The 25,083-nt window shown below is 36.9% G+C and overlaps 1 protein-coding gene across 3 annotated transcripts in view; it reads left to right on the forward strand.

Annotated features, from left to right (window-relative positions):
- Positions 1 to 4,863: 4,863 nt before the first annotated feature.
- Positions 4,864 to 25,083, forward strand: part of LOC122840966 (low-density lipoprotein receptor-related protein 8-like) — a 92,797-nt gene continuing 72,577 nt past the window's right edge. For 2 of the 3 annotated variants that reach the window (XM_044133802.1, XM_044133803.1), the window contains exons 1-2: positions 4,896 to 5,034; positions 5,692 to 5,808. In XM_044133802.1, coding sequence (XP_043989737.1) covers positions 4,968 to 5,034; positions 5,692 to 5,808 — 184 coding nt within the window. In that variant the 5' untranslated portion in view covers positions 4,896 to 4,967. Of the gene's footprint in view, positions 5,035 to 5,691; positions 5,809 to 25,083 lie in introns of all 3 variants that reach the window. The other variant, XM_044133804.1, reaches the window with a different exon arrangement.

Below are 25,083 nucleotides of genomic sequence, written 5' to 3' on the forward strand. Positions count from 1 at the left end.
AGCACCCGGAGAGAACCCACCATGCACAGGGAGAACATGCAAACTCCATGCAGACTTCTTGCTGCAAGGCAACAGCTCTACCAACTGCGCCACTGTGCAGCCCTTCTATAACATTTACATATAATTTAAGATTTACATTAATATTTTTTTCCTATTAGTAAATGTAACAAACTTAGATTTAGATATTGAAATTCAAAATCCTCATTCTAAAGCCCAAGCTTCTACACTATGTATCGCTTCTTGTATTTTCTTATTTACAAATTTTACGTTTTACTTCACCCCCTATTTTTACTTTTATACTCCTTCCGGTTAAAATTTTTTTAATCCATCTATATATTTTACCCCTTGTACCTATTTGTTTTATTTTAATCATTAATCCTTCTTTCCATAAATGCAGTATTTTTCCCTAATGACTCAGTATTTTGTCCAATAATCTCTTTTAACATCTCTTATAATCTTTCTGACTTCTGCTTCTTCTCTCTTATAAATTGCTAGATTTTGGAAGCAAATAACATTTTAAGGGTTTTAAAAGCCTTATTCCTTAGTTTAGTACAGGGGTCTCAAACTCCAGTCCTCAAGGGCCGCAGTCGAGACTATTAGCTCATTTGTTAATTTATTTTTTCCAATAGCCTACAGAACAGACAATATTTCGCTCATTACTGAGGCTGAGTATCATGTGTTATTGGGAGTTGAGAGTTATTGTTAACTTTTATTGTTAAGTGAGGGATGTTTAGATGAGACATTATTTCTTTCATTGTGCTATTCATTCATTACATTTTGAATAAAATTATCATTTGTTATTGGAGTTATTGCTGTTGACTTTTACTGAAAAGCATTTTTAATAAACCAACAGTAAATATCATGTTATTGTAGGATTACGTAGGCCTATGTTAAGTGAGTGCATGCCACAGACATCTCTATGCATGAGAACAGAGATCCTGGGAAGATGGTGAAAACACAGAGAGGAGAGATATTCTCCATCATGAATAGAGCTGTGAAAACATCCGGCACTGCATGTTGATGCTGCATGGCAATTAATTCAGTTTTGAATAGTTTCATTCTCATGAAACACTTTTCTTAATCCAGGCTAGACTGTATAGTTGATTAATTTCCATCAACTGTGTTTGTTGTTTTTATGCCGTATTTTGTTTCATAAATTATCGAATCGCAGTCAAAACTAGAACTTATTGGTTCACTTCAGCGAGACTCAAGAAGTAAAAACTATCGGCCACGTTCTATTTTTAACATAATGCAATTTATATGGGAGGATATGAGGTGTGAATGTTGCAAATCAATGACTTGATGCAATCTGCTGGGTTTTGTTAGATAGAAACCTTTAAACTGCTTTGAATAGTGAACTCCCCTCTGGCATCAGTTTTAGCACAAAGTGGTTCTACTGAAGTACTGACTGATGGAGGCTGAATGCAAACACACACACACCCACGCACACACACACACACACACCAGTTTTCATAATTCTGTGCATGAAAAATTGTAGCTCTTTATTTCTCTTTAGTTATTTGCAACTTTGTGTTGCTTGTCACAAAATCCAATATAAACCTTTTGAATTTGAGGAAAATTACAAGAAAAAAAAAGTTTTCTCCACATTTTCTGGAATTTAGCAAATAGAAATAATTTGGATAATTCCAACTAAGCTAAAATAAGAAAAGTTTGGTCTGATTTAACTTTAGATGGTAAGAAAAAAATGTGTTTGTGTCTTTATTAAGTGTATGTAAATTTCTGGTTTCAACCATAAACTCCAATAAAACAAACACAATTTCTCCTTTTTGAGGAATAGTTCTTGTTTTCTTTAAAGAAAAAAACATGATACTGTATTTCTATTTTTTTGGTTTAAAAAACCCAAAAGCAAAAATATTTGCCAAAAAAAAAAAAAAAAGATAAGATGGATATACTTTCTTCTGTAAGATGTGAATATTTGTGAAAAGTTGCATAAGAAACACGGTTTCCAAGCTAATGAATACAAAAATGTTGTGTTTTAGCAAATGCGAAACCTGCATGTTTTTATTGTACTTATATAAAACAATGTTACACAAAACAAAACCAGAGGTAAAAACGGGCCTTGGCCGTTTCCCTCATTTAGGTGTTTGACCAAAAATGGTATTCATGTTTTTAGCGACCGTCCTAAAATGAACAGCCGAGGATCCAGGAGACTTAATATTGTTATGACTACCTGTGGCGAATATTAGCACATCACTTTACTATGAGTTAAGGGAGGATATCTCTGCCAAGCAGTGGTGTAAAGCAGTGACTTAAGTAAATTATACAGACTTTCAGGGACAGGTTGAGTAAATCTTTCTCTTCATCATCGGCGTAACACTGATAGGACGCACACCTGAATCCTCTCCTGGTGTGTTTACCACACAGACAGTAGGTTGGATTAAGTTATCCTCCAGTTTATGATGATTTGAAATGACTATATTGTCTGTCAGTGATGGATGTAGACTGATTTCTTTTTATTTTTAAAGTAGCTCTAGAAGTGAACTTCTGTTATCTCCAGGAGATAAATGTACAGCTGTTGGTTTAGGAAGACAGTTTATCTGCTGTTTAGTTAATAAAAGAGATACATGGGGTCTTTTTCTCAGGAGCAGCTTTCATTGAGAGACCCTAAAGCTAACAATTCACCTTAACTTTTGCATAATTTGTATGTAGATGAGAGTTATCACATTATTCCTTGGGGCAGAGTGCTGATAATTGGGCAGAAGAGTTTCCAAAGAGAGAGACGACAGAGTGAGCTGCTGGTCGGGTTTATAAATGAGACCAAGATAGTTGGTAATTCTCTCATTCGTGACGTGAAATAAATTACAAAGCTGACCTCTTTAGATCAGCGAACGACTGCAGAGATGTGTTGTTTTGTTTTGTTAAAAAAAATGATATTTGATGACAGTGTGGTGCGTTTATCGGGTCTCATGTCAACAGTGGGAGATTGTGAACCAGTTTAGATTCATTTTACTCTGGAATCTGTGAAACAAACTGGAAAACAATCATATTCTAGGTTTTTACTCCCTGGATTTGTCTTCCGAATACAAGTCAGCCACAAATAGATCACTTAGGAAAGAAAAAGATCTAGTCACATATATTTTTATTGGGGCTTTGCTTTTTGTCAGTGTGGTAGATTAAGTTATGTAAAGTTATTATTACTATTTTTGAAACCTGGAAGATGCTAAATTGAACAAAAGTAATGCAATAAGTAAACTTTGAGGTTCCCAAAGGCACTTGAATTTCAACATGCACCACACGTTTGGAGGGTTTTACAAGTATGTAAAACCCTCAAAAAGGGTTTTACATACTTGTAAAACCCTCAAAAAGTGTCAAAAAATTTTCAGAAAGGAAAACTCATATTTTACAGATTAATTACAGAGGATAAAATATTTCAAACTTCAATATATTGTAATTTTGATTAACATGGCCTAGAGAGGCCATGTTAGGTAAAATCAACTTTTTTTTTTTTTAGCTGTGCATAATGTTATAATCTTATTCCCTCATCAAAACACAGCTGGAGTGTTGCCTTGCTTCTGTCATGAATGTTTGAGAAATCCTTCAATCTCCAGTGGACTTATCTCCTGGGATCTAAAGCATCAATCGTAAATTGTATTCTATATATATATATATATATATATATATATATATACACACACATATATAAGAATCTATTGCTGCTTTTTGTGACTCAATTACTCATGAGCTCTTTTGGATGCAATTTTGGGAGAGTAATTCTATTTATTGAACAAATTTGTGATCTGTAAACTGCGGCAGTGTATTTTTATTTATTTATTTTTTACCTTTTAGCGATACAGTAACCCCAAAAACTGAGCTCCTCTCTTCAGTCAAGCTCGTGTCTTGTCAGTAACAAGAATTTCACACCTTGGGGACCAAAGATTTCCAGTCCTGCAGCGTTGGAGACGGGGCTCAAAGTATTAAAAATGCAGACTGAGGAGAAACGATATGAATCAAAGTTACAGAACAATTGAACTGCAAAGTCAGGGAATCCAAGAAACTGACCAATTGCAGTCAAAATGCTGTACAGTCCTACTTCAGACAGAGAAATTACTATGAAAATAGATGAATGGAGGGAAACTGAGCAGAGATCAGAAGTAGTTTGGTTTAAGTGACCAAATCTAATTTATATATTCAAACACAATCATAACTAACAGCGATGATTATCACAGTTGGATTTTGTCTTGTGAGCAGGAAGATGTCCCCTGCCCTCACCAATTATTATTGTTTGAGCAACAAACAAGATTTATGCAAACATATGTCAAGAATGCTATTCTCAGTAAGCACTAGACTGAAACCACATGTATTAAAAAAAAGCATAAATAAACTTTTAAAATGTATTCCAACAACGAGCCAGGTAAACTGTTTCTTGACAACACAACCAATGTGTACCTTTTTTTTTTTTTTTTCCAGAAAAACGTCTTGGATAAGGAAGTTCAGTTAGCTAGCTAGCTAGCATTTATACTGTCACAAACTGGTTAAACTTCTTCTCTGAAACAGAAACTTCTTTTAGTCCTTATTCTTAACATTTACTGAGTTGATTTATTAAATCATTAAACAACCTGGATGAACACGTCCTCCAAACTGACATTCTTACACTTGCTGATTTTCCTGGCTTCTAACATATCGATTAAAGACACCATTATGAAGATAATCAATGTTATTCACTTCACCTGTCAGGAATCATAAAGCTATGGCTACTCAGTGTATAATTTAAATGTTATTATTATCATTATTATGTTTTTTTAAATACTGCAATTATGAAATCTTGAGGAAAATAATCTGGCGCTCCGCCCCACGCGCTTTCGTCTCCACCAGACCAGCCAATGGGGTGTAGGCAGGAGTGAGTGGGTGTTTCGCAGCGGACTGTCTGGCAGCGGCAGCGGCACAACAAGAGCGGCTTTCAGGCTTTGTTTCGTGGATGTGAATGAGCTCGGTCACCTCCTCCAGATATGTGGTCGGATATACGGATATTGTTTCTTTTCCATTTGTTCGTTCTCAGGCTGCCTTACCTGAAAGGTAAGTAAAATGCGTTGTATTTAAACATAGTGGTAGTTTTCTCCCCCCTCGTGCGCGTGAGTGGTTAGTGATGTTCAACGTAAACGGTGGTGTGTGTAGCTTAATTGGGGGCGTCCGTGGCACTCAGTGCGCGCGTGCCTGTCATAGCTTAAGGGGGAACAGAAAAATATGCTCCTTATCGCTATTATTAAGAAGCGTTTGAAACGGGTTGGCTCTTTTATGACTGGGTTGGCTTGTTTTGCTGCTTTCATGTGTTCAGGACGCCAAAAGCTGCGTCCCAGTCATGTGTTTCCCGGCTGTGAGTATCTCCAATAACCCCACCGCATTAGAGGTAGTATCAGCCTCTGTGTAGTAGTCCAGACTGAATGAACCTGCTCATTTAGGACCGTGTGAAGCAGAGGGCCTTCTCTGCTTTTTCCCATCCCCTAGAAGTAAAAAATATCCCGAGAAAGCAGAGCGGTAATGTGGAAAACGGAGACAATGACGCTTGTAGCGCATCTTCCAGTTGACCCAAGTGAAGTCTACATATCAATTAGGTATTCATTTGCAAATGACAGTCGAACTACCGGCTACACTTATCCATAAACACATTGTTGCGGTGATCATCCATCTGGACCCTGATATCCTCTCTCGTTTGTTTTTTTCTTCTTCTTCCAGCCACTGATGAGTGTGAGGATGGACAATTTCAGTGCAACAACAAAAGGTGTATACCGACAATCTGGAGGTGCGACGACGATGACGACTGCTCCGATAACAGCGACGAAGAAAACTGCCGTAAGTGATCCAGTTACAGCGAGGATTAGCACATTGTGCGTGTTAATGTGAGAAATGGTCTCCTTATACAGAATAACGAGTTGAGACAATTCAGGGCAAGTAATAAATAAATTACCCTACATTTATTTCTAGTTATTAGCTATAATGAATAGTGCCTTGTTAAAGTATTCACTCCATTTTCACGTTTTTTCACATTTGGTTACTTTACAACCTATAAACTTGTATTTTCTGGAGATTTTACATTGTTGACCTACACAAAGTTGCAAGGATGTGTCAAGTGGAATCAAAAGGATGGTACATATTTTAACAGGGAAATCTGAAAAGTGTGGCGTGCCTTTTACTTAAACTTATAATAAAATATGCTGAGGTTTGAGTTTGTAATGCAAAAAAAGGAAAGAAAGCCGAAAAGTTTAAGGGGTGTGAATACATTTGTGTTTAATGCTTACTTTTGAGTAAGGTTGTTCGATAAGCAACATTTTCACAGCAGATATTTGTCAGTCCAACAAATGATGATTAGCAGGAGATGTAGCTATTGCGATAAATAATAATATTGTTTTGAGACCGTTTTCAAGGAACCTAATGGTAATGACATAATAATCAAAGAACATATACTCAAAGACACTTTAAATTCTAACAAATATTTTACGCTAGAACTGGAAGTCATTTTTAATATCCAAAATAAATAAAAATAAAAAAAACAACAGAAATAACCAATAAAATTAATTATTTAGTCTCTGAAAACAAAATTGTCCTTCAAAAAATGGCAAGTTGACACCATGACACCAGACTGAAGACTTTTGTCATCCAGTTTTTGGTAGAAAAAGAGAAAAGGAAAAGATGAATCATGCAAATCAAAATGATTGAGCTTATTATGCAATTAATAGATTTTTTTTGTTTTTGCTTATTGCAACAGGCATGATAGAACAATGTAAACATAAACAGACTGATTTGCCAATTTAGAAGAAAAAAGTGCAGAAAGTTAGGAATTAGTTGCCAGAAAAATACAAACTCGCTTATTTGGGGTTAATTTGGATATAAATTGGATGAAAGAGGTAAACAGTGTAACCAAAGTGGTTTGCTGCTTGTGCAGTTCCAGCAAAGGACTCGAACACGACAAACCTGCATGAGCGTTACGTGTTCGCCATCCGGTTCATTACTCTACAAGCTATAAAAACAACTTTTCACAAGCAGAAGAACAATAAAATATAAAAAGCACAGGAGGAAGAAAAATGCATAAAAAACGTTTCCCATCGATGTCACAAATGACAGGAAAATACCAGCAATAAGAACTCATCTTCTGTAACTTAACGTATTTTTCTGTTTTCTGCGTCTTTTGGCTTCAATAAAGAGGATTTATTACAGTCATTAAGAGAGTCCCTCATAGGCCAAAAATAAATTAAAAAACGCTCTAGAAAAAACCCCAAACAGCTGGTGAAGGTCTTGGCCTTTCGTTGAGAGTCGATGAGTTTATCAATCACCCAAACATTTGTATGGCTAATATAAATGTACTAAACATTAAAGGTCACCTAAACTTGCTTATTTATTCCAACTGTCTCTGTCTAAAAATGTCTCCATTTGGTTTTCATCTTTCTGCCTTTCTTGGAACATTCACAGATGCAACAATTGCTTTGAGCAGCTAAACAGACCTAACTCCCCTTCACCTGCTGTAAATCTTTGTTTTGGTTGCCTCACTCTTCATAAATTAAGGTCTTTCTAGTTGCTTTTTTAAATTTTTTTTTAATCTCTAATACAAATATATTTCTGAGGGGCATAAAGGCTGTTATGAATTGCAGAGAGAGATGCCAGTGAAAATAGATTTGGTGTGAGAGCACGTGTTCACCCCGGGCTCAGCGCACCGGCTGATTTCATTCCTTTTCTCAGAACCAGGGTTGATTGAGTGGAGTCCTTCTCCAATCATCTTCAAACAGAAAAAAGCAGTCCAGGTGAGAGACGGATTGCTTTCCGCTTCATGTCCGATGCACGGAGCGCTCCTTGCATCCCACATGTGTTGTGCTGTGTTGTGCGTGAACGTTTCTCTGTTTCGACTGTGTGCCAGTGGCCTACATTTGGAAAGAATGTTTGCGCAGATACCCGTGCCAAAGAGCTGCGTGTTTGCAGCACAGCTTCCTTCTCTTGTGTCTGGGTTAATTGTGGCTTGGGAGGAATTTTTCTTTACGCCCCCCTTCTCTTCTTCTGTGACCGTATGTGCATTATACGCTCTCATTTTCTTGTTATCTCTGCTGCTGTCTTAAAAAAACAACAAAAAAACCCCCTCCCACTCACTCAGACCTGTCGTAATGTGCTGCATTCAACCACACTACTGCTCCAGGTGTTGCTGTTGGATTCCTGTATCTGTCCTCAGACATGCAAGTGAAGTCAGGATGTTACTGAATCTCTCGTAAAGCATTCATCTGTCTCTCCTTCTCACCCACTAATGCTAAACCAAAGGCTGATATTTGTGTTTATGCTTTACACCGTTGGAAAATCGTTTCAATCCTTTATATGCTGATGCTGTCAGGAGGAGCTTTTGACACATTTGACGTTTAGAGTGAAGATGCTTCTGAAAGCCTTTGTAAGCTGTGACAAGTCACGCCAATGTCCGATAATTGTTACCGTCCTCTCTATGTTACAGTGGAGTCTGGCCTTCACGCTGCGTCCGTTTCCTGTCTGTGTGTGGGTAGCAGAGTCCTTGTGGGAAGGTGCATTCAGAGGATGTTTTATCAAAGGAAAGAACAATTTTTCTCTGAATTGGTGTCCTTGAGGAGTTAAGTCACCAACAGAAAGAGGACTTTTGACCCTTTCCTGTTGCAGGTTTTAATTCATACTGCATTTGACGTGATGCTTCAAGGTCAGGAGACTAATCAGTGAGCTACTCGGAAGAGTAAACCTAATCTTCAACTTAGAGTTTGTATTTTAAATACAAAGGCAACCAGAGAACATCTGTCAGATGTTGAGCCGGACTTTCTTTTGATGCCTGACCTCCGAGTCTCCCGTCTGGAGCTTTGGCACCCTGTCAATAACAAATCCTTTACATGCTGACAAAAGTTTCAAGGTAGCTCTTCCTCAGGATGGATTTATTTGTGCAGCACATGCAAAATTGGATTGAGATCCAAAAAGTTTTAAAGCAGAGGAAACAAATTAATCTAATTTAACGCTTTAATGATTCATTGACTGACACAAGTGACTCGATTCCAAAAAAATAATAAAAAAAAAAGAACAGTAAAAAGAAATTAATTCCTCTTGCAAATGCCTTTTTTTCAATACTTAATTTAAATTAGAAACACAAACTGTTTCAGGGAGAATTATTGTGGCTACGCAACACGTTTTTGTTTACATTTTTGGAAAAAGTTTGGGGCTATAATCACAGCTAACAAAAACTAGCATGCCCTTCAGTCCTGGGACGAGGTGCACAACAAAGTGAGTCCTGCAGCTTTGACTGCACATCTTTAGGCTTTCATTTGTAATTTTTAAAATGAAATTAGGCCTAAGATTAGGGCTTAAATAATTAATCAGATTAACTGTGGTGAATCAATTAGTGAAGTAATCGTCAACTAACTTTGTAATCATTAACTGGAGTACACATGAAAAAAGGCCATAGTAAGAAAAAAACATACTCAGAGCAGTGATTACGCCAAAGCTGTACAAACAATTATAGGTTTTGTATTTAAGATATAAATCCCTCTGCCTCTAATCTATATAAAGCTCCTCATATGGCAGTTTTAGTTTCACCTGGTTCAATTCTGGAAAAAACAACAAAAATCTTTAATTAATTGAATTCTTCTTCTTCTTCTTCTTCTTAATAATATTATTATCATCAGTTAATCTAAAAAATAATCAACAAATCTTTTTTCATCTGCGCTGCTCTGATCCGTTTAATGCTAAGCCAAGCAGAAAGGGCTGAGCTTTTCATATCTCGACTTTCTAAGTATTTTATTAGCTGCAGATGCATCCTTTGCTACAAATGATAAAACATTTGCAATGTTGTTGCATTTTAGACAATAAAATGTTCATTTTCTTAATAAATTGCATTATTTGTTTGTTTGAATCTTTTTGCTATATTTCTAATATTGTCTAAAGAAAGGCTTAAATGAAAAATTCGCAGAATGTGTAAATTTTTCTTATCCGATTAATCTTTATAACAATCGATTAATCAATAACTAAAATAATCGTTAGCCGCAGCCCCACTCAATATGCTGACACCCAACTATAAAGGAAGTTGTAGCGTTGGCGTAATGTCTCCATGCTTGTGTGGGTTTTCTCTGGGTACTCTGGCTTCTCACCATTGTCCAGAAATATCCAGTTAGGTTAACTGGTCACTCTGAATTGCCCTCAGGTGTGTATGAGCAGCTATTTGTCCTGTTTGTCTCTGTGATGGATTGTGAACCGGTTTAGGCAGCCACGGTTGCCCTCAGGCAGGTCAAACAGTTCCAGATCTCTGTCTCTCTATGTTGGAGGCTCCAGCATATTATTCATGATGCGCACAGAGAATAAATGACTGAACTGTCAGTCAGCAGTGGGCTGGGATGTGTGTGAGCCTGTGAGTTCTTGGCTCTGAACGACGACGCGTATAGTGGAAAATGACTCTTGATGTAGATTTAATTATGTAAAATCCTCATTTTTAGATCAAACTGTTAGATTAACAGTAAAGTATATTTAATTATTGTAACACAGTCCATTTCTTATGTTTTGTTTGACTATTTAACATTCTTCTTTGTTTGATCTCTTCAAGTCCAACAACTCAACATGGACTTATCATTTCCTAGTCACTAACAGCTGTCATTGTAATCCTGTTTTTACACGCACTCATAAATGTGCATAAAAATGGTTGAATGTACCGTAAAATGTGAAGGAACTTTCTGTAAAGAGTTTTAAAAGGTGTTTTTTTTTACGTATTTTCTACTTAAAAAATACTTAGAAAATTCTGTGTGCATTGTACGAGAAAGAAGCCTTCATCTTGGGAAGAAGGGGGGAAGCTGGTGTGTTGAACAGATGACATTACAGCATCTGGACACAGTTTGGATTCAAGAGTTGGAGTAGCTTTTTTGGCACATAAAATAACTTTGAGATAGCAGCAGTTAATTGAGTTTGCCTGACTTTGGGAGACTTGCGTTGCTTTTAAACAACAGAAATGTTTGCAAACGTACCAGGGGATACACTGTAAAAAAATATGTGAATGTTTTGTTTTTAAATGACAGAAATATTTACATATTTAACGGAAGATGTACTGTAAAAATACTGGACATTTCAGTTTTGGACTAACAGAAATGTGAGTAAACTTACCATGACTAATATTTAAATGATTGTAAAAATCAATGTCAGAGTTGACAGAAATGTTTGTACAATTGATTTTTTTTTTTTTTTTTTTTTTACATAAATTTTTTTTACAGTGCACCTTATCTGTTTCCATTTGTAATATTATAACTGGTGTAGTATAACAAACCACTGTTTTTGTTTATAATTTCTGTATACATCTATTCCTTTTTGAATTGCAGAGTGGATAGCGTCACTGTTTTCTCTACTGTGTTCTCAGCCTTTCATTGTACAGCGCTACACCAAAGTACGCTATCCAATGACTAAACATACTCAACAGACTGTGGCTGTTAAATATGCTGACAGGAAGGAACCTGTGCCATAGCTGGTTATTTTTCGCTCCAGTGTCACTTCATTTCTGGCCTGACTGTAGCTGCTGGTAGCTGAACAAATGTTAAGCTTCTGACACACTAATATTATTCAGTAGATGGACAACAATTCTTTATTATCCTTTAGTGTTTCTGTTGATCCCAACCCCCCAACAGTATTACCGTGAGTGTGCTATCTTATCTCTTCATCCACCCCACCATCCCCCATCATTTGATCCGTGTTCCCGGCTGACCACTCGCTCCTGTACATTATACAGTCATATATGTATAATTGGACGATATCATTAACCATGTTCGTGGGGCGTGCTGTGGTGGCGTAGGAGATAGCACGACCCACATTTGGAGGCCTTGAGTCCTCGACGCGGCCGTCGTGGGTTCGATTCCCGGACCCGGCGACGTTTGCCGCATGTCTTCCCCCTTTCCTGTCAGCCTACTGTCATATAAGGGACACTAGAGCCCACAAAAGACCCCCTGGTGGGAAAAAAAAATAAAAAAAATCATTAACCATGTTTGTGATCAACTTTAATATTTTTGAAGTTATTTAATACACATTGCCTCGCAAAATCCAGCCCCTTAACTCTCCCATGTCATTTCAGATTGTAGCAACAAACCATATTTTTATTGGATTTTATCTGACAGAGCAGCTCAATGTAATGCTTAGCTGTGGAGGAAAAAAAATCTACATGGGATAGAAAATGGGGGTAAAAAAATCCAAGAAGTACAGCATACATCTGTATTCAGTACTCTTAATTATGACTCATCATTATCATCATCATCGATAAAAGAAAACATAAAAATAAAATGACAAAGCTACATTTATTACTAAGCCAGTAATAAATAAAAAACTTAATTCAGAATAGAATAAGACAACACATTATTTACAATAATGTCTTATTATAAATTACATAATCTGCCAGTGAAACTTCTTAAAATCAATGTTAAGAAAGTTTTAACTTAAAACAAACTTCCATATCTTGCTGAAAGGTTACTTCTAAGTTAGTTTTGTCTAATTTCAAGTGTAATAAGAAACTAGAAACTACACCAGAGATACTCGGTAAGTTTCTGTTTTTGCAGTGAAGGACATAATGCCGTTGTTTTGTTCTTGCAGCTCTGGGAAGGAGGACAAATTTCTCTGTTCTTGCAGAGTATGCAAAGATCTTTGTGTCTGTCTTCCAAACTTTCTTCAGGTGGAAAGCTGGCCTCGCTCACCTGCTGAGCCTGACAGCAGAGAAAACAACAAAAGACTCCTCCTCTTGGACTCCTGAAGTCAGATTAGTACCAACAATGACATAGAGACATATTTTAATCCTCCTCATGATGATGATAGAAGAATATCGCCCACTTTTAATTTTTTCATCTTACCTTCAAAGCCTAGCCTGACTTTCTTTTCATACTTGGATGTGATAATGATATTTATCATCCACTTTGATAAATTTAGCATCTCTACCTGAAGGAAGGCCTTCCACATCACAAAGTCTTTGCTGTGCTTTCCTCTGGGATGCAGAGTCGGCGCGAAACTGTGTGCCTTTCTTCTTGTTTGCTTTTTTAAATAGATTTACACAACTACTTAATCTGCAGGCTCATTTTTCAAACACCATACGCTCATTTAGACATCCAGTAGAAAAGTTTTATTTCTGAATGGCAGAGATTCTTGGTGTATTTGTCCACCCTTGCGGCAGTAGTAGAAGGTGAATTGATACATTCAAACTCAAAAAAAATGTTTTTGAGTTTGTTTATCCCAGCTGTCCCTGAAAGCAGTTCTTACACACAAAATCTGACCGAGTAATTTCAGTCTGGTTTCTAGTGCAAATGTCTTTGTACAACAGAATGCACTAATTGTTGTGTCCACTTGCTTTTCTCAAATGTTGCAGCATTAATATAATCTTATCTGCATGAGTGTCTGTGTGACCGTTTATTTCCCCAGTGGCTGGCCATACTACACCTCTGGTCAGTGTTTGTACGTCTCAATGCCTGCTTGCTCTAAGTGATCATTAAGAAGTCTGCCGCTCCAATTGAGCTATTATCTCAGATTAGTGTGTGTGAGACACACAAACTTACATGGAGGGAGATGGATTAATGTGTCAGGCGAAAAGCATCACTCAGCCTTAGTTTCTCGTCCACATCTACCATATATTATCCTCTTCTGCACTTGATGTTTTACTCCTTAGCACCAAAAAAGGGGGGAGAAAAATAGTTGCATTCCCAAGGATAAAAAAGCAGAGAGTTTTCCCAAGACGGACTCGGTGGAGCCTCATGTAACATTTAAAGTACCGTTTCTGTTTAGATGAAAAGCGGACATAATGGTGAAGTTTCAAAAGAGCAGTTTGGAGCTGCTCTGGTTTCTATTCAGCATAATCTCTTCTGAGCTTTCATGTCCGGGTACGGACTTCAAACATGTTATAAAGAATTAAATTGCTATATTTTAAATTTTAAATTTTTATTTTCATTTTTTTAAATCATATTCAAGCATCACAAAAATGTCCAGGCTAATCAGTCTTGGTTTCCTTAAAGGTCACACTTGTGAGATTACAATTTTAACAGCTCAGCTGGCCTCCGAAAGCATTTAGTAAATAACAAGTGTCAGATGACTGATGATTGGGTAAAATGTTTTAAAAAATTTAAAACATTTTTCTAACATATACTGTTGAACTGGTTAGTCATAATTTATGAACATTTCTGTAAGGACAAAATCTAATATAAGAAGATAAAATAAAATTCATAAAAACTGTTTTCAAATTGTAGTCATCAACTTTTTTATATTAGTAGCAGAGCAGAGTGTCACGAGTGGTTGAATTTAAAATGGACAAAATGATATTGGTGTTGACCTTTCAAACTGGCTTCTGTGGCGTTATGGGAATTATCTCTTGTACAGCAGTTGCTATGTGTATTTCCTGAAAAAATTAGACATGTTGCTTTATTTTAGGAGTTAAACTTTGCTGCTGTTTGTTTATTTTTTCTGTTATATCTTCGAAGTCTTGCTTTCTCTTACCGTTGTGCAGCCTCAAGGTGCTGCAGACATGTCTGAATGAGTTGTAGAAAATGGCTTCCTGGTACCACTTTTGTCTTTAATGTGGATTTGTCTTTAATGTCCACTTTTTTTTATCTTTCTCTGGCTACCGGTCAACTCCAGTCGATTTAATGACGCATGTTTATTTGAATATGTTATACGATAAAAATTTTCCAGCACACAGTATAGTTTGTGATTCAGATGCAGAGTTTTCTGCCAGGAAACTTGCTAAGCCCAGTGGTAGGGGCACTAGGGCATTCATCCAAAGGGCCACTGTGTTTTTGAGTTAAAAAAAATGCTTAAAGTTGACAGGAAATTTTAAAATATGTGTTTATCGGAACACATTAATAACAATACCTAAACACTAACTATAAAAAAAACACAATTAAAATAATCTTTAAAATAATACTTTTTACTCTTCAGTTGTTTCATCCTAATTAAAGTGTCCAGAATTTTTTTCATCTAAGTAATCTAATTATCTGTGACATTATTCGCTGAAGTTGTTGGACAGGAAGTGGTTATGGAGTTCTTGTGATCAAAAAAAGACTCTTATTCTCAGTTTCTACTACTTTGTTGCCATTTTGCTTCCAGCTGTTTCACTAGCAGAGACTTTGCTATCTCAGTTGCTGTTGTATAAAGAAAAACTACAATAAACAAACAATACTTGTTGTTTGTTTGTACAATAAGGTATAAGTAAAGCCTGGTGGCCCGCCAGGCTTATGTACACTGAGGGAAACCCTGCTGATGTGATCCCAGGTTAAGATGCTTGCTGTTTATGTAAAATTAACTATTTGGAATGAGAACTCTGTATTTATATCCACAGGCCAGTTCGTTTCATCAGAGATCTGTAATAGAGGGAAACAAAATAAAGAACCACATGAAAAGCTGTTGACACCACTTATAAAGGTCGTAGCCCTAAAGAACTTGTGACTCATTTTAAAAGAAAGTGCCAGCTGATGTGACTCAACAGGGCAGCTTGTGAATCATTGCCGAGAGTTCCAGGGATGCTGGCTTCGGCCAAGAGTGACTGTGCGTGTCCCACTTTATTTTGATGTCTTCCTTTTTGGTCGAGGGCACACACTCATCCCACAACGACTCATGGCGTTATTCCCTGTCTCGAGATAAGCTGGAGTAACAGGGAGCAGCACCCATGTTAGTGGTCTGGAATGATGAACCAATGGCTCTGACAGAAAAATCACAGACCTCTCTCTTTGTTTTATGGATGATTCATTGTAGATGGATGACTTAACGAGCGTCACCTTAACTCACTTATCTCCACTTGTCCGGCTTCAGCGTGACTCATTACAGCGCCACCATTACGGTATGGAAACTTTGCGTGCGGGCCGCCAATGCCATCAGATCAGTCCATATGCCCACAGGTCTGCACCATTAGTATAACTAGGAAACTATTGACCCTGACTGGGAATGAACTGCGGACGACCCAGTTATTAACAAGCAGAGCTGCTCAGCTTGGCATGTCAAACTTTTCACTGCACACCCAGACTTTAATCAGCTTCTTGTCCTGCAGCTATTCCCCTGCAAAAGAGAGCAGATAATCACTATGATCAATAAGAGTCTCATCCTAAAATGCATTTGGTCTGTTGTTTTTGTCTCTTGATCTATCCCGCCCAGAAAGCTGTTAATCAGTCATCATTCAGCATAGTGATGCATTCAGCTCAGGAAACGTCAAGAGGCTCGAGAATTGGTTCACAAGATCATGTCAAGATGAGCAATGTTTTTGGGAAAACTAAAAATCACAAAATGACGACTCTGTAATCAGTGCTAATGCTAAATAGTTCAGTCTATGTAATTTCTGTGCTTGCTGCATTCTGTGACCTAAAATAATTTTTAAAAATAATTGAAAGCAATCTTTGTGTGTTTTCACAGATTAACTTTCCAGGGTGATTTTCGGGTTTGATTATTTGATTCCAGTTGGATTATTGTTCTGTGTTGCTTAGTTTCTATTCGATTTCATCAGCCTCGTTTGTGTTTTACTTTAGTTCAATCCTTTCTTAGTTACTCCAGTTTAATTATATTCCTTGTGCCTAGTTGTTTGTTACAGGTAGATAATTTTTTTTTCTCTCTCTCTCTCTCTCTCTCTCCTTTCACACCTGCAGTCAATCAGTCCCAGTCTATTGTTCCAACATTCTCTCTCCCAGTATTTAAACACTTCTCCTCGCTTTCCTCCTCATGTTCCTCCTTGTTCCCAGATTCCTTTTTCTGTTTCTGTTTTTTTCTGTCCTCCTGGCTGTTTTGTAAGTTACTGTTTTAACATAATTTTTTATTAAAATGTCACTATCTACTCTGCTTAAACCTCAAGAAGTCATAGCAGGTTTAGGGGTTCAAAAATTTATATTTTTTAAAAATAGTCTCTGTTCAATGTAAAATTTCTTCTACAGTGTTTAGTATTCGAGAGAGAGGAGATTAAAGGTAGACTCATTAAAAACCCCTAAAAAACTCATGTAGCTCTTTAATTTAACACCAGTAGGAAATTCTGAAGCAGATGTTCTCCTAATTGTTGCTACCAGCTAAGGACCCAGTTCCAGGACTCTCACAGAGCTTTAACTCTGTCTTTTTCTCCAGTAGCTACCTACAATGTTGTGACTCAGTTGATTTAAAAGTGGTGTACACTTCTCCAACACTTCTGCTAGCGAATGTTGTTGGTCAACCTTACAAAGGGTGTTTTAGTCGACTTTGTCAACACAACAGAACAATGCAGATTTAAAATAAGAAAATCGAACATATCTGCAGCAGGATGCCATTCTTAAAACCTTCACTTTTATAGATGGAGCCCATCATAATTCTTTACCAGAGGTAGAGACACCTGATTGCTGCACCCTGGTAGTTTGGCAAAAAATATTGGAACGTTTTAATATTGCGAGATCTCATTTCAGTGTTGGACTGAAGTGGCTCATCAGACTTCATCTGCTAGGTTTGAATGAAATGAAACCAACTGCACCAGCTCCTTCTTTACCTGTATTTACGGCGAACAAGAATGCGCCTTTAACTTTAATACTGAGCAATTGTTTTTGTGAGAAGCCTTAAAGTTACGGACTGCAGGTGGGAACTAATAAATATGTTCTTTATGAAAAAAAGCATTAAACTGGCAGTTCTTTCTGTAGGGCTTTGCAAAGAAAAATATGACACATTTTGACTGTAATGCAATATAAATGACTAAAAGATTCAATTAGGTTTCTGCTCACTACAGAGAAGCTACCTGGAAGCTCCACAGTTCACTGCAGGCTGTGTTTGACATCAAAGAGTGGATTTTTCATCTACACATTTAAACTTGTGCATTTTGATACTAAGACAACAACAGCTTAAATTCAATTCTTTAAGATACTCTAGTTTTTATCAACAGCCATCCAAGATCTGTTTTCGATAGTCCTGATGGAACTGTCTATGATTTATTTCACCTCCTTCAACATCTCTATAAACATGATGCAGCAGACAAGTTGAAGAATAGGAAAGGTGAAAAGCGGTTTTTGTCTTAGGTGAAGAAATATAGGTGGTGGAGAATATTCACCTGAACATCAAACTAAACTAGATGCATAACTGTGGATGAAATTAGATGAAATTAAAGGTCAATACACAGTTTATTTCAATTTTAAAACAGAACAAATAAACACTGGCAGAAAACCAGATGGGAATGATATCTGTTAAGACTGGCAAAGAGTATGTTGATGAATTTTGTATCATAAGTTCTGTCTTTAGTTTTGAACATTTAGAATATAGTTTAGCATCAAAATCTGTAATTAATATTTATATTTGAATTGTTTAGATCACTGTGGTAACTTTTAGACCCTGTCATTAAAACTGAAACATCAAATGAAGTCAACTTCCATTGTCATTTAAGTTGTAAGAGACTTGGTTACTGTTTTGTCCATATTTTTGAAAGAAATTAACATTTTTCTTTCAAACAATCAAGTCGGAAGTGCGTTTAAGAACCAAGCCACCTATTTCCTCTCACGGCCCTTCTTGGAAAAGTTTGGTCCTGGAGCCGAGGAGGTTGTGACAGAGTAGATTAGAGGGTTTGTAGCAGAAGCTTTCAAAAATGAACAGAGAAAAAAATGGTTGAAGGCTCTGTCTCTATGTTAAACAGCCATGTGTGTATTAGAAAGATGATTCTTCCCTAAGACTGGAGGATGTAAAACATCTGTTCTCCAGGCGGGATGATCTCATAACCTACAGCTTCAAGAAATGATACTGGAATTTACTGATTTCTCATTTTATTTTGAAAAGGAAAATAAAATAATGATTAATACCATGAAGCCTTCCTCTAAAAGGCAACCCAGTCATAAACAAAGTCCAGACCAAGCAAAACCCTTCTGGCTGCTTTTGATTTGATGTTTGATCTGCAGATCAAAATGGATAAATTTATTCATATGAATCTTGTTCTAAGTATCAATTTAATGCTGCAAATATTGACCACATACATTATATATTATATATTTAGCCAACTTGAAGGACTTCCATTGTCCTTCATTCCCACACCTGATGGAAATCTCAGTGATTGAGAAGATGATTCTGGGAGCATCTTAATGATGGGGGGGAAAGTAAAGTACAGTCAACCACATATGTTGCTGTTTAGATAATTTACCTACTTCCATTTTAAATCTTTTGTCGCCAAACACTGTCATACCAGTGTTTATGGTAGTAGGTTGAAAATATTATTAAATGTTCTCAGAGTAAAAGCAGAATTGAGGAAAAGTAGCTTTTTATCACTTCCTTCATGTTTTGAAGGGTTTTTCTTAACTGTTGTGAAAGAAACTTGTAATTGTAAAACTGTGGATTGATTTTGTTGGACTTTAGTTGCTATTACTTTAGATATTTGCCTTTATTTATGGTAACTTCTGTAATTGCTTTGTTTTTGTCTATTCCTTTTCTAAATTGTTTAAATTTGACCCAATACTTTGAAGCATATCAGAGGATCCATAATCCATATTTGTTTTCATCACAAAAATTTAATTAGTTAAGAAAAACAATCACCAGTGAGTTATCTGATGCATTTTCAGTAAAATTGTTGGTTGGAAAAAACCGTCCATCAATTTCAAGAGTGTTATCCACAATGGCAATCAAATACTGGAACAGAGAAACGGCCTCAGTGCCTGGCAGAGGTACGGCTGGATGAGTGACAGGTGTGCTGATTAACTGAGCCAAGCTGGAAACCAGGACTACTGAGGGAATCTAGTGAGAGGGATCTGAAAAGGCAAAATAAACAACATGCGTGTTGGAAATGTTAAACATTTATAAATGTTGTACGTTTCAACATAGAAACTGGGGATAATATTGAATTATTCAGATTCAGTTTATATGTTCACATTGTTGACTTGCTTTGACCGTACAAAACAAGTCAAATAAATCCAGCCATACATTCCAGTCAACCCTAATTATGAAACAATGTGCTTAAGTTCAGTTCATTACTAAAAGTTTTCCATCTAAAGAAACCCAGCATGTTTCAAATTGGCATCAAGTCAGCCTGACCGAGATTTCAGCTCATCTGCATCAGAACCATTCACACCTAATGGATGATAAGCTAACAAAAAGACGATCAACTTTAATATCTCTGCCTTCGTCAAAGGGTAAAAAATAAGGTCATAAGTAATTTTCTCAGCCGGCTTTTATTCTGATATCTGTGCTACATTGAGTTTGAAACATTTGCTATACGAGTCGGATTGCTTTAACAAAATTTTTTTAAATCAAAGTTCCCTTTCCCAGTTTAAAGTATTTTTAGCCATAAAAATAGGGATACACAATATGTTATATGTATTGTCACTGCACTTCCAGTGTGGTCAGCGTTTACATCATGAAGGACCGTTTGGAGTGCGATAAGTGCAGAGGAATATATTCCAAGTGTCGCCTGTTGATTTGGTTGTTTTTGAAGCTATTTTAGAGCAGCTCAACTTTCTGCTGCTGTCTTGTAGTCTTGGTCGGGGTTCAGTTGACCAAGTCATTATACAACACAAATTGACACACGTGGCTCGTTTAACAGATTTCAGTCAAATTGTGCTGTATTTATTGCTGTCTCTAATAAAATTTCATGTATTTAAAAGGTTGCTCTACTAGCCACTGATCCCTAAACATTGGTTGGATGATTTGGTGCTTGTTCTGGTACTCGTACAGTCAACAGTGTTCAACTGGTTTTTGTGTATTTGGCAGCTAATTTTGGGCGTTAGGCACCATTGACACCATTCAGCATCTGTTTGCTTGGATTATCTGTTGGAGGGCTTTCTGTTCGTCTTCGATCACGAGCTATGACATGTTTTTGCAGATATGTTTGCAAATCTCAACGGGTTTTTTATCTCTTGTCAAACAGCAGCCAAACGTTTGCTTTGCTTTGGAAGTGAATTGGTTGAGGATCACATCTACTGTTGGAGCATGTGGAAAAAAAACAGCACCCAGCCTGTATCGCAATACTCATTAAAAGTCACATCATTAAAAAAAAGTCCAAATAAACCGTTTCAACAGAGCAGCAGGTTTGTAAGCATTGCATTTGTGCATTTGCTTAACAGTCTCAGGATAATAAATGACTTAACGGATCATTTTTAAACTGTTTAATGTTGTGATGCAGCACTTTTGCACAGGCTGTGTTGGAAATAAAATTGCAAGTAGTTAGAATAATGAGCATCAGTAATGCTACTACAGAGCTGCAAAATCTGGCAAATTTCAATCAAAACTCTAAACCAATCATAATTCAGCGCAATCAATGACAGAAGCAAGAAATGACAGCAACTCTTCACAGCTTCTCTATCATTTTACTGTTCGGCAACATGGATGTGAAGAATTCATTCATTCAAAGAAGAACCAACCAAGACAAACAAATGAACATAAGACCTTGGTTGGACCAACAGTTTCATAATTACTCTCAGCAATATAGACTCCTGATAAAGCTTCTTGGAAGTGCTGCAAAAAATAAACTAAACACTAAGCAGTAGTGGGAAACATTTGCAGGAAGTAGAGCTTGTCTGAGACGTGCCCGCGCTTCTCGCTCTTCAGGGGAAGCACAATACGATCAAAGCTTTGAAGTTCCACTCTGCCAACATGTAGATAGGTTTTTTTTTTTACTTTTCTTTTTTCCATGCATGGCTCTCGGCTACTCGTATATGCTGAAGAAATTCACGGGACCGCAAACACGCCGAACATCAAAACACTCAATTTGCACACAATGAAGTGTTTTCTTAGCTTGTGTATACCTGTTGTGCATGGCAAAGGGTGTCATCTGATCTGACATGGATCAACAGAGGGAGATGAAACTCAGCAGCGGCGAAGAGGAGAAAGTGGTGGCAGTGTGGGCTAGCCGAGGAGGAGGCGGAGGGAAGGGGAGGGTCATTGACTTTAAAATTATTGTTTTGCTGTTTTAGTGGCGAATTAGATCAGATATTCTGTACCTGATCAGAGTCACAGCGCTTCAGGGATTATCTGTAAACTCCACAGCGAGGTCAAAGTCAAGGTTGTGTGATCTGCTGCCTGCTGTTTTAATTTATGTTGTCATTTCCTGTATTCAGTCGAGGTTTATGTAGGAATTTGATCCTTAAGTACAACATAAATAGGTTTTGTTGTTGATGTAAGAAACAAAAATGCTGAGCTCAAAGCAGAAGAATTAGTTTAAGTGACGTCCAGAATGTCTCTCTGGAGAGTCCAATATTATATTTGCCGCTTTGCCTTTCTACTGATGGTGTTGTTTGAAGTTAGCCCATATTTATCAAGCTTTAATCAATTGTTCTTTTACATAAAGAAGAAAGAAATCTAGTCTTTTTAGTCTTTAAATGAGAGTAAATGTCTTTAACTTAATAAATAAAAGTAATGATAAAACCAACAGAGAAGGATATTTCATAGTATGTCTGTACTTTCAAAATCTTTTTCTTTGCTTACATCATTTTTGCAAGTGTTTTTCATGCATAATTGGACTCTTTCATCTGACAAAATAAAATAAAACATTTATACTTATTAGCACCCCTGGTAAAGATTTGTGGAGTCCTTAAATAAAATATGCTTTCTTGAAGTAAAGTAATTTCTGAATATTTCAGAAAAATGCTTTTTTCATTTGACTCCATTTATTGATTAACCCAGAAATCCTTTTTTTCTACTTCGTCTCACTTTTTAATGTTTACTTCAACCCAAGGGCGTAGGTTTGGTCTAAGTTTTGGTGGGACCTTACAACTTACTTATTTTGATATATTTACACCCCATTTGGTACATAAGGGATCACTTTTTATGTGGCTTACTCTGATCAACTTAAAGTTTTTTGTCAGTCAGATTTGGCCCTTGTACCAAAACAGGAATTTGTTGTAAAGCATCCTGCTAAAATGTGCGATGCACCACCTTGGCCTACTTTCAATCCTGACACCAAGTTTTATTTTATGATGGAAATAGTAAAAAAAAAAAAAAACATGGCCTAGAAAAAGCTTCATTAAAATTTCTGTTACAGTATTAGGTTAGCGTTTCCTGTTTCGGTTGTAGCCTATTTTAGTCAAAACAGTGGAGAGAATGTGATCTTCATATTATTGCCATGTTAAGCTCTTCTAAAAACGATTTGCCGGAAGGACTTCATAAAAATGCTTTTTCTACTTTATTTACAGTCATATTTATCTCATTCTAACTTGATTGAACTGGGTTGTACTGTGTAAAATTAGTTTTCTGTTCAGAAATTCATTGCTTCTGCAGCTTTCCTCTGTCTATTAATACTGAAGTGGAGTTTTAATAAAGCTGCTAACGAATCACCTCTCCTCTCTTGGTTGAATTAGGCCAAGTGAAATGCTAAATGTCTGATGCACCAAGTGTACCGTCCCTTTAATGGAGCTTTACACGCATGGCGGAAACTGCAGTTCAGAACGTCGCTGATTTAATCTTCAGCCATCCTGAAGAATTACTTGAAGACACATCGTGTTTATTTTTAGGAGATGCAGATGTGAACCCTTTTGCTGGAAAATATCTGCAGCATTGTCAGATGATGCTTATATAGCCTCTTAAATTTTTGGTTCCTCAGCGTATTTTAAGCTGCACTGCCTTTTTACCTTAAAGAAAAAAATGCTTTGTTGCCCATTTTTAATCTGTACTGTGGGAGAAAGAACATCAAGTCGTTGTTTGTCAGGGTGTCTGCTTATCCTTAAAAAGTCTTAAAATTCAGGCCTTAAAAAGTATTAATTTCAAGTATCTCAAATTAAGACTTAAAAATATCCTAAATTCATAAAGTGTAATTTGGCCTTAAATATGTTAAATCTTAAATTTTGTTGTGGCAGCATGTGAGGAGTTGCAGCTCCCTAAGAGTTTTCAGATCTAATTTGGAAATATTGTAAACATTAACTGTATGACGGCGTGTGTGTGTGTGCCAGTGACAAAGTCTGCATGTGTGTGTTTGTGTGCTGTGATTGGAAAGCAACTTATTTTTATATTTTCTGCCTTACTTGATTATTGTGTTTTATATTGAACTTTGAAACTTGTCAAAAGGCTGCAGATTAGGGTGACCAGACGTCCTCTTTTTCCTGGACATGTCCTACTTTTCAGACCTAAAACAATGTCCGGGGGGAATTTAAAAATCGTCCCGGATTTTAGTCAACTGCCTCACAACACATTACATAGCTTACAGTGCATTGTGATTACATTGCCACTCCGCTCCACTACTCCATTCCAGGTTTCTTTGTATGGCAAATTAGTCACGCCCTTCTCCCCAAATCCAATCACGTTGCATTGCCGCTAGACTAGTTAAACCTTAAGTGTGACAGGCGGTAGCACATGTGTGCCCCCCCTAAAAAACATTAAAACTTTGCACTATGGGGGATTTGCAATGATTGATTCTAATTAGAATCCCACAATCATCTCTTATGCTGTTTATTGAGTCTGCAATTTCCAAAAAGGTCTTGAAAAGTCTTAAATTAGACTTGCTGTAACATCCTGGTTTGTACTGTTTATGTTGCAGTTGGCTCCTTGATCTCTGGACTGTAAAGGAAATGTTTAGTGGACTAACTCGACGTCATCACTTGCTGTATTTCCCTCCAATCTTAATTGTCCTAATAACCTCAGTGTGAGATAAAGGAAAAGAAACAACAGTGCTGACCTGTAAACACAAAGGGCCAAATGATACAGATGGAGAACGTGGGGGTGTGTTCATGTGTGTGTGTGCGTGTGTGTAATGCTTCCATGCAGCTGTTGAGTTACGTTCAAACATCAGCTGGGACTTTAGCCTGACTGTGTCTTAATTACTCTCCTCTGTTACTAGAAGCTGATTTTTCTAGAACAAGAAATCTGACCTCAGGCAGTGTTACAGTTATGCTAATTTTTTTTGCCTGCAGTGGGTATTGTAATGTGGGCTCCCAGTGCCTTGACAGTAATTTATATGCTTTAGTCCTCAGGCCAGTGAAAGGGGTCTTTCTGAAAATTTGGTCAGCACCACTCATTATGCAGTACTTTATTTTCTTTATGTTTTGATGAAATTCAATGTCTTAAAGGAAGGGAGGGGAAGAAATGAAGAGATGCCTCATTCTCTGCTCAGGGTAAAAGGCTAATCTCCCACTTCCAAGTTACTACCCTTCAATTAAATAGGGAGACACTATAATCCGATGTGACACACATTTCCATATGCAGAAGCACTCCCGTTCCCTTTCTGGGGGAAGTTTTAACATTCGCTGTCAA

Source organism: Gambusia affinis, linkage group LG12 (assembly GCF_019740435.1).
Source record: "Gambusia affinis linkage group LG12, SWU_Gaff_1.0, whole genome shotgun sequence".
NCBI lineage: Eukaryota > Metazoa > Chordata > Actinopteri > Cyprinodontiformes > Poeciliidae > Gambusia > Gambusia affinis.